At 42.6% G+C, this 15038-nt stretch overlaps 1 protein-coding gene across 1 annotated transcript in view; it reads right to left on the reverse strand.

Annotated features, from left to right (window-relative positions):
- Positions 1-210: 210 nt before the first annotated feature.
- Positions 211-15038, reverse strand: part of LOC138854517 (uncharacterized) — a 114364-nt gene continuing 99536 nt past the window's right edge. The window contains exons 2-3 of the mRNA XM_070098287.1: positions 778-1111; positions 211-349 (exon numbers count right to left, since the gene is read on the reverse strand). Of these exons, the coding sequence (XP_069954388.1) occupies positions 211-349; positions 778-1111 (473 nt within the window). The remainder of the gene's footprint in view (positions 350-777; positions 1112-15038) is intronic.

Raw genomic sequence — 15038 nt, forward strand, 5'->3', positions numbered from 1 at the left:
GAAGCCTGATCATCACTCTGCACATCTGTGTGTTCTGAAGCCTGATCATTAGTCTGCACAACTCTGTGTTCTGAAGCCTGATCATCACTCTGCACAACTCTGTGTTCTGAAGCCTGATCATCAGTCTGCACAACTCTGTGTTCCGAAGCCTGATCATCACTGCACAACTCTGTGATCTGAAGTCTGATCATTACTCTTCATAACTCTGTGTTATGATGCCTGATCATCACTCTGCATAACTCTGTGATGTGAAGCCTGATCATCACTCTGCACAACTCTGTGATCTGAAGCCTGATCATCACGCTGCACAACTCTGTGTTCTGAAGCCTGATCATCAGTCTGCACGACTCTGTGTTATGAAGTCTGATCATCAGTCTGCACAACTCTGTGTTCTGAAGTTTGATCATTAGTTCAAGTTAAGCTGATGATTCATTTTATGTGGAGAGGCACTCACTTATAAATTAACGTTATTGTATATGAACAAAGAGTGTTGAAGGCTCGATCCTCTTTCCTGTACTCTTGAGAAACAGGGGCAGGGAGAGAGAGACCAAACTTTGAGAAAAACCTGACGTAAACCTAAAAAAAAAAAAAAAATGCGGAACGAGTGGGGTATATACATACACATAGTTGGAAGAATCTTATTGAAGACATCTGGTCCACTGGGTTACTCACTGGGCTAGAGTTTTGACTCACTCGCTATTAGCACAAACCCCGCTCGTTCCGCGGTTTGTTTGCGATCGTGTTATTACTCTTTCGTGAGTCATGAGGTTCACCTACCTGTAGAACTCTCTGTCATCTTTATACCACTTGACTGAGTACAGCGGATCAGTACCAGGGTCGTAACGACACTTTAGTTCTGCGTCCTCTCCTCTGAACTTGTATACTGGCACCTCTACACCATTGAGTGAGAGATGGTTGTTGGCACTGCCCGACTCCTGGTTGATAGTGAGGGTGCCAGCTACTTCCTCTTGGCTCCTACTCTTTGAGGAGGAAGATGAGGATGACTGGGAGGAGGGGTAGTAGTGGAAGTCCCGTCCTGGCAGACTCTGGCTGTGATCCTGTTGGAACCTCGCTGAGCGGGTTCCCAGACCCAGACACATCCCAGCTGGACCTACAAGGAAGTGGACAGTGTTAATGATGTCGATTTTGATTGGTAGGAACTGAGTGCTCTTGACATCTTTATAAACGTTATGGTAGGAACTGAGAGCTCTTGACATCTTTATAAACGTTATGGTAGGAACTGAGAGCTCTTGATATTCTTTATAAACGTTATGGTAGGAACTGAGAGCTCTTGACATCTTTATAAACGTTATGGTAGGAACAGAGAGCTCTTGACATCTTTATAAACGTTATGGTAGGAACTGAGAGCTCTTGACATCTTTATAAACGTTATGGTAGGAACTGAGAGCTCTTGACATCTTTATAAACGTTATGGTAGGAACTGAGAGCTCTTGACATCTTTATAAACGTTATGGTAGGAACTGAGAGCTCTTGACATCTTTATAAACGTTATGGTAGGAACTGAGAGCTCTTGACATCTTTATAAACGTTATGGTAGGAACAGAGAGCTCTTGACATCTTTATAAACGTTATGGTAGGAACTGAGAGCTCTTGACATCTTTATAAACGTTATGGTAGGAACTGAGAGCTCTTGACATCTTTATAAACGTTATGGTAGGAACTGAGAGCTCTTGACATCTTTATAAACGTTATGGTAGGAACTGAGAGCTCTTGACATCTTTATAAACGTTATGGTAGGAACTGAGAGCTCTTGACATCTTTATAAACGTCCTGTAATCAATACCAACTTCATACAGCTTGTTTTATTAAACCTCATATTACAGAAATAACAATATGTTCATTTTTTTTTCAAATCCACAACTACATCTAAACAATGTTCTAAGTCATGTAGAACACAACTTACAATGTTCTAAGTCATGTAGAACACAACTTACAATGTTCTGAGTCATGTAGAACACAACTTACAATGTTCTGAGTCATGTAGAACACAACTTACAATGTTCTAAGTCATGTAGAACACAACTTACAATGTTCTGAGTCATGTAGAACACAACTTACAATGTTCTAAGTCATGTAGAACACAACTTACAATGTTCTGAGTCATGTAGAACACAACTTACAATGTTCTGAGTCATGTAGAACACAACTTACAATGTTCTAAGTCATGTAGAACACAACTTACAATGTTCTGAGTCATGTAGAACACAACTTACAATGTTCTGAGTCATGTAGAACACAACTTACAATGTTCTGAGTCATGTAGAACACAACTTACAATGTTCTGAGTCATGTAGAACACAACTTACAATGTTCTAGTCATGTAGAACACAACTTACAATGTTCTGAGTCATGTAGAACACAACTTACAATGTTCTGACAATGTTCTAAGTCATGTAGAACACAACTTACAATGTTCTGAGTCATGTAGAACACAACTTACAATGTTCTGAGTCATGTAGAACACAACTTACAATGTTCTAAGTCATGTAGAACACAACTTACAATGTTCTGAGTCATGTAGAACACAACTTACAATGTTCTGAGTCATGTAGAACACAACTTACAATGTTCTAAATCATGTAGAACACAACTTACACATTACAATGTTCTGAGTCATGTAGAACACAACTTACAATGTTCTGAGTCATGTAGAACACAACTTACAATGTTCTGAGTCATGTAGAACACAACTTACAATGTTCTGAGTCATGTAGAACACAACTTACAATGTTCTAAGTCATGTAGAACACAACTTACAATGTTCTAAGTCATGTAGAACACAACTTACAATGTTCTGAGTCATGTAGAACACAACTTACAATGTTCTGTAGAACACAACTTACAATGTCATGTAGAACACAACTTACAATGTTCTAAGTCATGTAGAACACAACTTACAATGTTCTGAGTCATGTAGAACACAACTTACAATGTTCTGAGTCATGTAGAACACAACTTACAATGTTCTAAGTCATGTAGAACACAACTTACAATGTTCTAAGTCATGTAGAACACAACTTACAATGTTCTGAGTCATGTAGAACACAACTTACAATGTTCTAAGTCATGTAGAACACAACTTACAATGTTCTAAGTCATGTAGAACACAACTTACAATGTTCTGAGTCATGTAGAACACAACTTACAATGTTCTAAATCATGTAGAACACAACTTACAATGTTCTAAGTCATGTAGAACACAACTTACAATGTTCTAAGTCATGTAGAACACAACTTACAATGTTCTAAGTCATGTAGAACACAACTTACAATGTTCTAAGTCATGTAGAACACAACTTACAATGTTCTAAGTCATGTAGAACACAACTTACAATGTTCTAAGTCATGTAGAACACAACTTACAATGTTCTAAGTCATGTAGAACACAACTTACAATGTTCTAAGTCATGTAGAACACAACTTACAATGTTCTAAGTCATGTAGAACACAACTTACAATGTTCTAAGTCATGTAGAACACAACTTACAATGTTCTGAGTCATGTAGAACACAACTTACAATGTTCTAAGTCATGTAGAACACAACTTACAATGTTCTAAGTCATGTAGAACACAACTTACAATGTTCTAAGTCATGTAGAACACAAGTTACAATGTTCTGAGTCATGTAGAACACAACTTACAATGTTCTAAGTCATGTAGAACACAACTTACAATGTTCTAAGTCATGTAGAACACAACTTACAATGTTCTAAGTCATGTAGAACACAACTTTCAATGTTCTAAGTCATGTAGAACACAACTTTCAATGTTCTAAGTCATGTAGAACACAACTTACAATGTTCTGAGTCATGTAGAACACAACTTACAATGTTCTATGTCATGTAGAACACAACTTAAAATGTTCTGAGTCATGTAGAACACAACTTAAAATGTTCTGAGTCATGTAGAACACAACTTACAATGTTCTAAGTCATGTAGAACACACCTTACAATGTTCTAAGTCATGTAGAACACAACTTTCAATGTTCTAAGTCTTGTAGAACACAACTTACAACGTTCTAAGTCATGTAGAACACAACTTACAATGTTCTGAGTCATGTAGAACACAACTTACAATGTTCTGAGTCATGTAGAACACAACTTACAATGTTCTAAGTCATGTAGAACACAACTTACAATGTTCTATGTCATGTAGAACACAACTTAAAATGTTCTGAGTCATGTAGAACACAACTTAAAATGTTCTGAGTCATGTAGAACACAACTTACAATGTTCTAAGTCATGTAGAACACAACTTACAATGTTCTAAGTTATGTAGAACACAACTTACAATGTTCTAAGTCATGTAGAACACAACTTACAATGTTCTACGTTACGTAGAACACAACTTTCAATGTTCTAAGTCATGTAGAACACAACTTACAATGTTCTAAGTCATGTAGAACACAACTTACAACGTTCTAAGTCATGTAGAACACAACTTTCAATGTTCTAAGTCATGTAGAACACAACTTACAATGTTCTAAATCATGTAGAACACAACTTACAATGTTCTAAGTCATGTAGAACACAACTTACAATGTTCTGAGTCATGTAGAACACAACTTACAATGTTCTAAGTCATGTAGAACACAACTTACAATGTTCTAAGTCATGTAGAACACAACTTACAATGTTCTAAGTCATGTAGAACACAACTTACAATGTTCTAAGTCATGTAGAACACAACGTACAATGTTCTAAGTCATGTAGAACACAACTTACAATGTTCTAAGTCATGTAGAACACAACTTACAATGTTCTAAGTCACGTAGAACACAACTTACAATGTTCTAAGTCATGTAGAACACAACGTACAATGTTCTAAGTTATGCAGAACACAACTTACAATGTTCTAAGTCATGTAGAACACAACTTACAATGTTCTAAGTCATGTAGAACACAACTTACAATGTTCTGAGTCATGTAGAACACAACTTACAATGTTCTAAGTCATGTAGAACACAACTTACAATGTTCTAAGTCATGTAGAACACAACTTACAATGTTCTAAGTCATGTAGAACACAACGTACAATGTTCTAAGTTATGCAGAACACAACTTACAATGTTCTAAGTCATGTAGAACACAACTTACAATGTTCTAAGTCATGTAGAACACAACTTACAATGTTCTAAGTCATGTAGAACACAACTTACAATGTTCTAAGTCATGTAGAACACAACGTACAATGTTCTAAGTTATGCAGAACACAACTTACAATGTTCTAAGTCATGTAGAACACAACTTACAATGTTCTAAGTCATGTAGAACACAACTTACAATGTTCTAAGTCATGTAGAACACAACTTACAATGTTCTAAGTCATGTAGAACACAACTTACAATGTTCTAAGTCATGTAGAACACAACTTGCAATGTTCTAAGTCATGTACAACACAACGTACAATGTTCTAAGTCATGCAGAACACAACTTACAATGTTCTAAGTCATGTAGAACACAACTTGCAATGTTCTAAGTCATGTAGAACACAACTTACAATGTTCTAAGTCATGTAGAACACAACTTACAATGTTCTAAGTCATGTAGAACACAGCTTACAATGTTCTAAGTCATGTAGAACACAACTTACAATGTTCTAAGTCATGTAGAACACAACTTGCAATGTTCTAAGTCATGTAGAACACAACTTACAATGTTCTAAGTCATGTAGAACACAGCTTACAATGTTCTAAGTCATGTAGAACACAACTTACAATGTTCTAAGTCATGTAGAACACAACTTACAATGTTCTAAGTCATGTAGAACACAACTTACAATGTTCTAAGTCATGTAGAACACAGCTTACAATGTTCTAAGTCATGTAGAACACAACTTACAATGTTCTAAGTTATGCAGAACACAACTTATTATGATGTAAGGAGAAATACGTCAGTTATTTATGTTATTAATGTCAGGTAAATCCAGTCAGAAGAGATGTTGCTCTCATTAAAGTAATGTGTGTGTACTCCCCTATTCGTGGTTGCAGGGGTCGATTCATAGCTCCTGGCCCCGCCTCTTCACTGATTGCTACTAGGTCTTCTCTCCCTGCTCCACGAGATTGATCAAACCTCGTCTTTAAACTGTGTATGGTTCCTGCTCCACTACGTCTTTTATAGGCTATTCCACGGCCTGACAACTTTATGACTGAAGAAATACTTCCTAACATCCCTTTGACTCTTCTGAGTCAACTTCCAAATGTGACCCCTTGTTTCTGTGTCCCATCTCCGGAACATCTCGTCTTTGTCACCTTGCCTGTTCTGCGCAGTTTTTTATGTCATTAATATGTCTCCCTTGACCCTCCTGTCCTCCAGTGTCGAGAGGCGTGCGTGCGTGCGTGCGTGCGTGCGTGCGTGCGTGCGTGCGTGCGTGCGTGCGTGCGTGCGTGCGTGCGTGCGTGCGTGCGTGCGTGCGTGCGTGCGTGCGTGCGTGCGTGTGTGTGTGTGTGTGCTGGTGTGTTTGTGTGTGTGTGTGTGTGTGTGTGTGTGTGTGTGTGTGTGTGTGTGTGTGTGTGTGTGTGTGTGTGTGAGTACTCACCTAGTTGTACTCACCTAGTTGAGGTTGCAGAGGTCGAGTCCAAGCTCCTGGCCCCGCCTCCTCACTGGTCGCTACTGGGTCACTCTCAACGAACCGTGAGCTTTATCATACCTCTGCTTAAAACTATGTATGGATTCTGCCTCCACTACATCGCTTCCCAAATTATTCCACTTCCTGACTACTCTGTGGCTGAAGAAATACTTCCTAACATCCCTGTGATTCATCTGTGTCTTCAACTTCCAACTGTGTCCCCTTGTTGCTGTGTCCCATCTCTGGAACATCCTGTCTTTGTCCACCTTGTCAATTCCTCTCAGTATTTTGTATGTCGTTATCATGTCCCCCCTATCTCTCCTGTCCTCCAGTCTCGTCAGGTTGATTTCCCTTAACCTCTCCTCGTAGGACATACCTCTTAGCTCTGGAACTAGTCTTGTTGCAAACCTTTGCACCTTCTCTAGTTTCTTTACTTGTTTGACTAGGTGTGGGTTCCAAACTGGTGCCGCATACTCCAATAGCGCCCATATGCTGCAGCAGTTATTTGGTTGATGTGCACTTCAGAAGATGTGCCTGGAGTTATACTCACCCCAAGATCTTTTTCCTTGAGCGAGGTTTGTTGTCTCTTGCCCCCTAGACTGTACTCCGCCTGCGGTCTTCTTTGCCCTTCCCCAATCTTTATGACTTTGCACTTGGTGGTGTTGAACTCCAGGAGCCAATTGCCGGACCAGGCCTGCAGCCTGCCCAGATCCCTTTGTAATTCTGCCTGGTCTTCGATTGAATGAATTCTTCTCCTAAACTTCACGTCATCTGCAAACAGGGACACTTCGGAGTCTATTCCTTCCGTCATGTCGTTCACAAATACCAGAAACAGCACTGGTCCTAGGACTGACCCCTGCGGGACCCCGCTGGTCACAGGTGCCCACTCTGACACCTCGCCACGTACCATGACTCGCTGCTGTCTTCCTGACAAGTATTCCCTGATCCATTGTAGTGCCTTCCCTGTTATCCCTGCTTGGTCCTCCAGTTTTTGCACCAATCTCTTGTGTGGAACTGTGTCAAACGCCTTCTTGCAGTCCAAGAAAATGCAATCCACCCACCCCTCTCTCTCTTGTCTTACTGCTGTCACCATGTCATAGAACTCCAGTAGGTTTGTGACACAGGATTTCCCGTCCCTGAAACCATGTTGGCTGCTGTTGATGAGATCGTTCCTTTCTAGGTGTTCCACCACTCTTCTCCTGATAATCTTCTCCATGATTTTGCATACTATACATGTCAGTGACACTGGTCTGTAGTTTAATGCTTCATGTCTGTCTCCTTTTTTAAAGATTGGGACTACATTTGCTGTCTTCCATGCCTCAGGCAATCTCCCTGTTTCGATAGATGTATTGAATATTGTTGTTAGGGGTACACATAGCGCCTCTGCTCCCTCTCTCAATACCCATGGGGAGATGTTATCTGGCCCCATTGCCTTTGAGGTATCTAGCTCACTCAGAAGCCTCTTCACTTCTTCCTCGGTTGTGTGCACTGTGTCCAGCACTTGGTGGTGTGCCCCACCTCTCCGTCTTTCTGGAGTCCCTTCTGTCTCCTCTGTGAACACTTCTTTGAATCTCTTGTTGAGTTCTTCACATACTTCACGGTCATTTCTTGTTGTCTCTCCTCCTTCCTTCCTTAGCCTGATTACCTGGTCCTTGACTGTTGTTTTCCTCCTGATGTGGCTGTACAACAGTTTCGGGTCAGATTTGGCTTTCGCTGCTATGTCATTTTCATATTGTCTTTGGGCCTCCCTTCTTATCTGTGCATATTCGTTTCTGGCTCTACGACTGTTCTCCTTATTCTCCTGGGTCCTTTGTCTTCTATATTTCTTCCATTCCCTAGCACACTTGGTTTTTGCCTCCCTGCACCTTTGGGTAAACCATGGGCTCATCCTGGCTTTTTCATTATTCCTGTTACCCTTGGGTACAAACCTCTCCTCAGTCTCCTTGCACATTGTTGCTACATATTCCATCATCTCATTAACTGGCTTCCCTGCCAGTTCTCTGTCCCACTGAACCCCGTTCAGGTAGTTCCTCATTCCTGTGTAGTCCCCTTTCTTGTAGTTTGGCTTCATTCGTCCTGGCCTTCCTGCTTCTCCCTCCACTTGTAGCTCTACTGTGTATTCGAAGCTTAAAACCACATGATCACTGGCCCCAAGGGGTCTTTCATATGTGATGTCCTCGATATCTGCACTACTCAAGGTGAATACTAAGTCCAGTCTTGCTGGTTCATCCTCTCCTCTCTCTCTTGTAGTGTCCCTTACGTGTTGGTACATGAAGTTTTCCAGTACCACCTCCATCATCTTAGCCCTCCATGTATCTTGGCCCCCATGCGGGTCCAAGTTCTCACAATTGATCTCCTTGTAGTTAAAGTCACCCATGATCAGGAGCTTTGCTCTCCATGCATGAGCTCTTCTGGCCACTGTAGCTAGTGTGTCAACCTCCACTCTATTGCTCTCGTCGTACTCTTGCCTTGGCCTCCTGCTGTTCTGTGGTGGGTTATACATCACTGCTATTATCACCTTGGGACCTCCAGAGTGAAGTGTTCCCGCTATGCAATCACTTTCTTCTCCGCTGTCTCCTCTCTCCAGCTCATAAAAATTCCAGCGATTTTTGATCATCAATGCCACTCCTCCACCCCCCTGTTCCCTCTGTCTTTCCTCAGGATTTGGTATCCCGTTGGAAAGATGGCATCTGTTATCATACCTGTAAGCTTGGTTTCTGTGAGAGCTATGATGTCTGGTGATGCCTCTTTGACTCTTTCATGCCACTCCTCCCACTTATTTGTTATTCCATCAGCGTTTGTGTACCATACCTTCAGTTTCCTTTCCAACACTGTGGTTTGGGGGGCCTGTGAGGGTGGGAGACCTGGTAGCATACTGTGGGATTCTATAGCTCGGTGTTGGGTGGAGGCTGTGGGTATGGATTGTAGTGTGTGTTGGGATTATGTGATAGGTTGTATGGTTCTGAGAATAGTTTTGTGTGTGCTTGCCCTTGCTGTTCTGTTCTACTCTGACTGACCTCTGCTGGTTCCATCCTTGTCTCTTTTCCTAACTCCTTTCGCTTTTTTGTCCTCTCCCTCAGCTGCTGTCATTCTGTTTGTGTTCTGTCTCTGTCTAGGAACACCCTCTTGTACTCTTCCGAGTATTTCAACCATGGTTTCTCTTGGAGGATCCTGTTCCACACTGTTTCCGTCCTGAGAATTAGCTTGATTGGTCGGTTTCTTCCCTTCGAGTACCCCCCTATTCTCTGAAAATTTACAATCTCATCCATCTCTTCACCTATTTCCGTGATGATTTTCTCAATCTCCTTGCTTTCTTCCTGCTGCCTTTCAGTGTGTGTCCTTTCCTCTCTCTCCTGAAGCCCATGGATAGACACTGATTTTGCCGTTTCCTCCTCCCATTGCCTCACCCTCTGTGACTCTGGATCCTGCCTGTATGTGGTCATTTTCTCCCTTATTTTTTCCCGTGGCTCTTGGTAGCATGGCTGTGCCTCCGCATTTGGCCTATCACCCTCTCCATCTGCACCCAGCTGCTCCCCCCTTTCACTCCTTGGCCCTTTTTGGCGCCTGATATGATCTTAGCATAATTCATATCTCCATCCTCTCTGTTTGGCCTCTCAGCTTCATATGCTGTGTCTTCTCTGGTCAATGCCCTTGTATCTTGCTTCAGCCTGTTTACCTCATCTTCGAGGACCCTTATCCTGGCTACTGCAGTTTCAACTTGTGCCTCCCAATTCTTCTTCTCCTTCTCCAACCTCTTTTCTAATTTCACAGAAAGCTCTGCCTCCATTTTTCAGAAAGCTCTCCTAATTTTCTCTCCCACTGTTTTTCCATCTTTTTCCACTGCCCCTCTATCCACTCCTCCCTACCAGAACCATTTTCATCTGATCCCTGGTTCCTTCGAGTCCCCATTTTTTTTTTTTTTTTTTTTTTTTGGGGGGGGGGAAAGAGAAAAGAGTGAGAGAGAGAGAGAGAGAGAGAGAGAGAGAGAGAGAGAGAGAGAGAGAGAGAGAGAGAGAGAGAGAGAGAGAGAGAGAGAGAGAGAGAGGAGAGAGAGAGAGAGAGAGAGAGAGAGAGAGAGAAAAGTTAGAAGGAAAGCGAGAGGGGGAGAGTGAGAAGGGAAAAAGGGGGAGAAAGAGAGCGAGAGAGGGAAAGAGAAGGGAAGGGTAGGAGAGAGGGGGGAGTGAGAAGGGAAAATGGGAGAGAGAGAGAGAGCAAAGAGAGGGGAGAGAGAGGTGGAGAGACAGGGGAGAAGCTGAAGAGAGGAGGAGATGGAAGCGAGGGGAGAGAGAGGATAGGGGGAGAGAGAGATGGGAAATGGGAGAGGGGAGATATAATGAGAGGGGGAGAGATGTTAGAGGGGGAGAGATGTTAGAGTGGGGGACGTGTTAGAGGGTGTGTGTGTGTGTGTGTGTGTGTGTGTGTGTGTGTGTGTGTATGTGTGTGTGTGTGCCCCCACTTCTAAGTATTCAAACTAAAACTTACCAATAGTAATTCTAGCACTTATCAGTTCTACTTATAAAATGCAGAAAGTAACAAGGTTGTAAAATTTAGCTTGTCTCATCTTCAACAAGTGTCTGACGTTACCCCTCGCTAGACCGCTTTACTCCTCACACTCTCGTCAACACTAACTTCACCTTATCTATGCTATTTCTACTCTAATTCTGGTAATAGCTTGCAGGAGTGAGTGACCAGTATCTAACAGTGATGCAAGACCAGAATCCAGAATCTGACAACATGAAACCACAATAAGTGAGCAATACTTGCGCTGGCAGTGGCGCAGTGACAGGTTGCCAGATGCTGATGACGTAGTCGTCATACATAGGCCTTCTATCGCTATTTTGAAAATCCTTCACCCATGATGTTTATAACCATATATGCTCATGCATCCCATGTTCCTCAAGTGATTTCACTTTCCACTTAAGATGGAATACACTTCACATTCAGTGGTTACACTTTATATAAATAATGTCACACAAATGTTGTGGCATCACTGCTTCAGCAGGCCTACTACTGCCACCTTCTCTTGTTATATATTTTATTTTTCCTTTCTCCTTTGCTTATTAACTTTTTCACTCTCACTGTATGGTGCCCCACATTCCACTTGTTAACCAGTCTCTCGTAACTCTTGAACTCCCGCTTCCACACTCACTTTGATCTTTGTATATTTGAATCTGTGCGGTATCAGGTGCCTACTAGGCCCCTAACGGTTTGGCACTTTGAAATATTAACGATTACAGGCTTCCTCTCGATTTTTTTAAACGAATAACTTTGGTTATCACTCGTAGTATTGTTCACTGACGTTGTCACTACCACTGATTACTGCTAGCAGTTACTGCACGCCTTAAAAACACTAAGATTCTCGGAGCCTTGTGCACCCACGTCTGCGTGACTGTGTGTGTGTGTGTGTGTGTGTGTGTGTGTGTGTGTGTGTGTGTGTGTGTGTGTGTGTGTGTGTGTGTGTGTGTGTGTGTGTGTGTGTGTGTGTGTGTGTGTGTGTGTGTGTGTGTGTGTGTGTGTGTGTGTATGTGTGTGCGTGTGTTAGTATATGTATGGATGTAATGGTATGTGTGTGTGTGTTAGTATATGTGTGGATGTAATGGTATGTGTGTGTGTGTGTATGTGTACTCACCTATATGTGGTTGCAGGGGCTGAGTCACAGCTCCTGGGCCCAAATCGTCGCTAGTTGCTACTAGGTCACTCTTTTCCGGCTCCAAGATCCTTTTCATACCTCTTCTTAAAACAATGTATGGATACTGCCTCCACTGATTCACTCTCAAGATTGTTGCACTTACTGACAACTCTGAGGCTGAAGAAATACTTCCTAACAATCCTAAGACTCACCTGAGTCTTCAACTTCCAGTAGTGTCCTCTTGTTCCTGTGTCCCATCTCTGAAACATTCTGTTCCTGTTCACCTTGTCAATTTTTTCAGTATTTTTACGTTGTTATCATGTTCCCTCTACCCCTCCTTTCCTCCAGTGTCCTCACGTTGAGTTACCTTAGTAAAAAAATTTACTCTTTCTCTAATTTCTTGACGACATTTCTACACCATGACACACTACACTTATACCCAGGCTTCTCATAACAAGGCCTACACTATGACACACTACACTTACACCCAGGCTTCTCGTACCAAGACCTACACCATGGCACACTACACTTACACCAAGGCTTCTCATACCAAAACCTAAACCATGACACTACACTTACACCCAGACTTTTCATACCAAGACTTACACCAGGACACACTACACTTACTCCCAGGCTTCTCATAACAAGACCTACACCATGACACACTACACTTACACCCAAGCTTCTCATACCAAGACCTATACCATGACACTACACTTACTCCCAGGCTTCTCGTACGAAAACCTACACCATGGCACACTATACTTACACCCAGGTTCCTCATACCAAAAACAACACCATGGCACACTACACTTACACCCAGGCTTCTCATACCAAAACCTTCACCATGACACACTACACTTACACCAAGGCTCCCCATACCAAGAACAGTACCATGACACACTTCACTTACACCCAGGCTTCTCATACCAAGAAATACACCATGATTCATACCATGACCTACACCATAACACACAACACTTACACGAAGGCTTCTCATACCAAGAACAACACAGTAACTCTCTGAGAGAAGCAATATTAAGAGACATTGTTAAGGTCAGACCTGAGCAACACAGTTGTTCACAAAGACTTGTTAAGTTATACCATGAATTAAAGATCCTGGACTTCACCTTACGAAACAGACAAAGCAAATGCTATAGTAATTATGGACAAGGTAGATTATAGTGAAAAAATGAACATGTTATTAGCAGACGGCCTCTTAAGGTTCAACGAGGTGAGCGCCCCTCAGTGTTTCTGCAGACATGGAAGAGGTGAGCGTCCCTCAGTGTTTCTTCAGACATGGAAGAAGTGAGCGTCCCTCAGTGTTTCTCCAGACATGGAAGAGGTGAGCGTCCCTCAGTGTTTCTTCAGACATGGAAGAAGTGAGCGTCCCTCAGTGTTTCTTCAACCATGGTATAGGTGAGCGTCCCTCAGTGTTTCTGCAGACATGGAAGAGGTGAGCGTCCCTCAGTGGTTCTTCAGACACGAAAGAGGTGAGCGTCCCTCAGTGTTTCTTCAGACATGGTATAGATTAGCGTCCCTCAGTGTTTCTTCAAACATGGAAGTGAGCGTCCCTCAGTGTTTCTTCAGATATGAAAGAGGTGAGCGTCCCTCAGTGTTTCTTCAGACATGAAAGAGGTAAGTGTCCCTCAGTGCTTCTTCAGACATGATAGAGGTGAGCGTCCCTCAGTGTTTCTTCAGACATGAAAGAGGTGAGCGTCCGTCAGTGTTTCTTCAGATATGAAAGAGGTGAGCGTCCCTCAGTGTTTCTTCATACATGAAAGAGGTGAGCGTCCCTCAGTGTTTCTTCAACAATGAAAGAGGTGAGCGTCCCTCAGTGTTTCTTCAGACATGAAAGAGGTGAGCGTCCCTCAGTGTTTCTTCAGACATGAAAGAGGTGAGCGTCCCTCAGTGTTTCTTCAGACATGAAAGAGGTGAGCGTCCCTCAGTGTTTCTTCAGACATGAAAGATGTGAGCGTCCCTCAGTGTTTCTTCAGACATGAAAGATGTGAGCGTCCCTCAGTGTTTCTTCAACCTTGAAAGAGGTGAGCGTCCCTCAGTGTTTCTTCATACATGAAAGAGGTGAGCGTCCCTCAGTGTTTCTTCATACATGAAAGAGGTGAGCGTCCCTCAGTGTTTTTTCAGACATGAAAGAGGTGAGCGTCCCTCAGTGTTTCTTCATACATGAAAGAGGTGAGCGTCCCTCAGTGTTTCTTCAGACATGAAAGAGGTGAGCGTCCCTCAGTGTTTCTTCAGACATGAAAGAGGTGAGCGTCCCCCAGTGTTTCTTCAGACATGAAAGAGGTGAGCGTCCCTCAGTGTTTCTTCAGACATGAAAGAGGTGAGCGTCCCTCAGTGTTTCTTCAGACATGAAAGATGTGAGCGTCCCTCAGTGTTTCTTCAGACATGAAAGAGGTGAGCGTCCCTCAGTGTTTCTTCAGACATGGAAGAAGTGAGCGTCCCTCAGTGTTTCTTCAGACATGAAAGAGGTGAGCGTCCCTCAGTGTTTCTCCAGACATGGAAGAGGTGAGCGTCCCTCAGTGTTTCTTCAGACATGAAAGAGGTGAGCGTCCCTCAGTGTTTCTGCAGACATGGAAGAGGTGAGCGTCTCTCAGTGTTTCTTCAACCATGGTATAGGTGAGCGTCCCTCAGTGTTTCTGCAGACATGGAAGAGGTGAGCGTCCCTCAGTGGTTCTTCAGACACGAAAGAGGTGAGCGTCCCTCAGTGTTTCTTCAGACATGGTATAGATTAGCGTCCCTCAGTGTTTCTTCAAACATGGAAGTGAGCGTCCCTCAGTGTTTCTGCAGACATGGAAGA

The sequence above is a fragment of the Cherax quadricarinatus genome, chromosome 61 (assembly GCF_038502225.1).
Source record: "Cherax quadricarinatus isolate ZL_2023a chromosome 61, ASM3850222v1, whole genome shotgun sequence".
Classification (NCBI taxonomy): Eukaryota; Metazoa; Arthropoda; class Malacostraca; order Decapoda; family Parastacidae; genus Cherax; species Cherax quadricarinatus.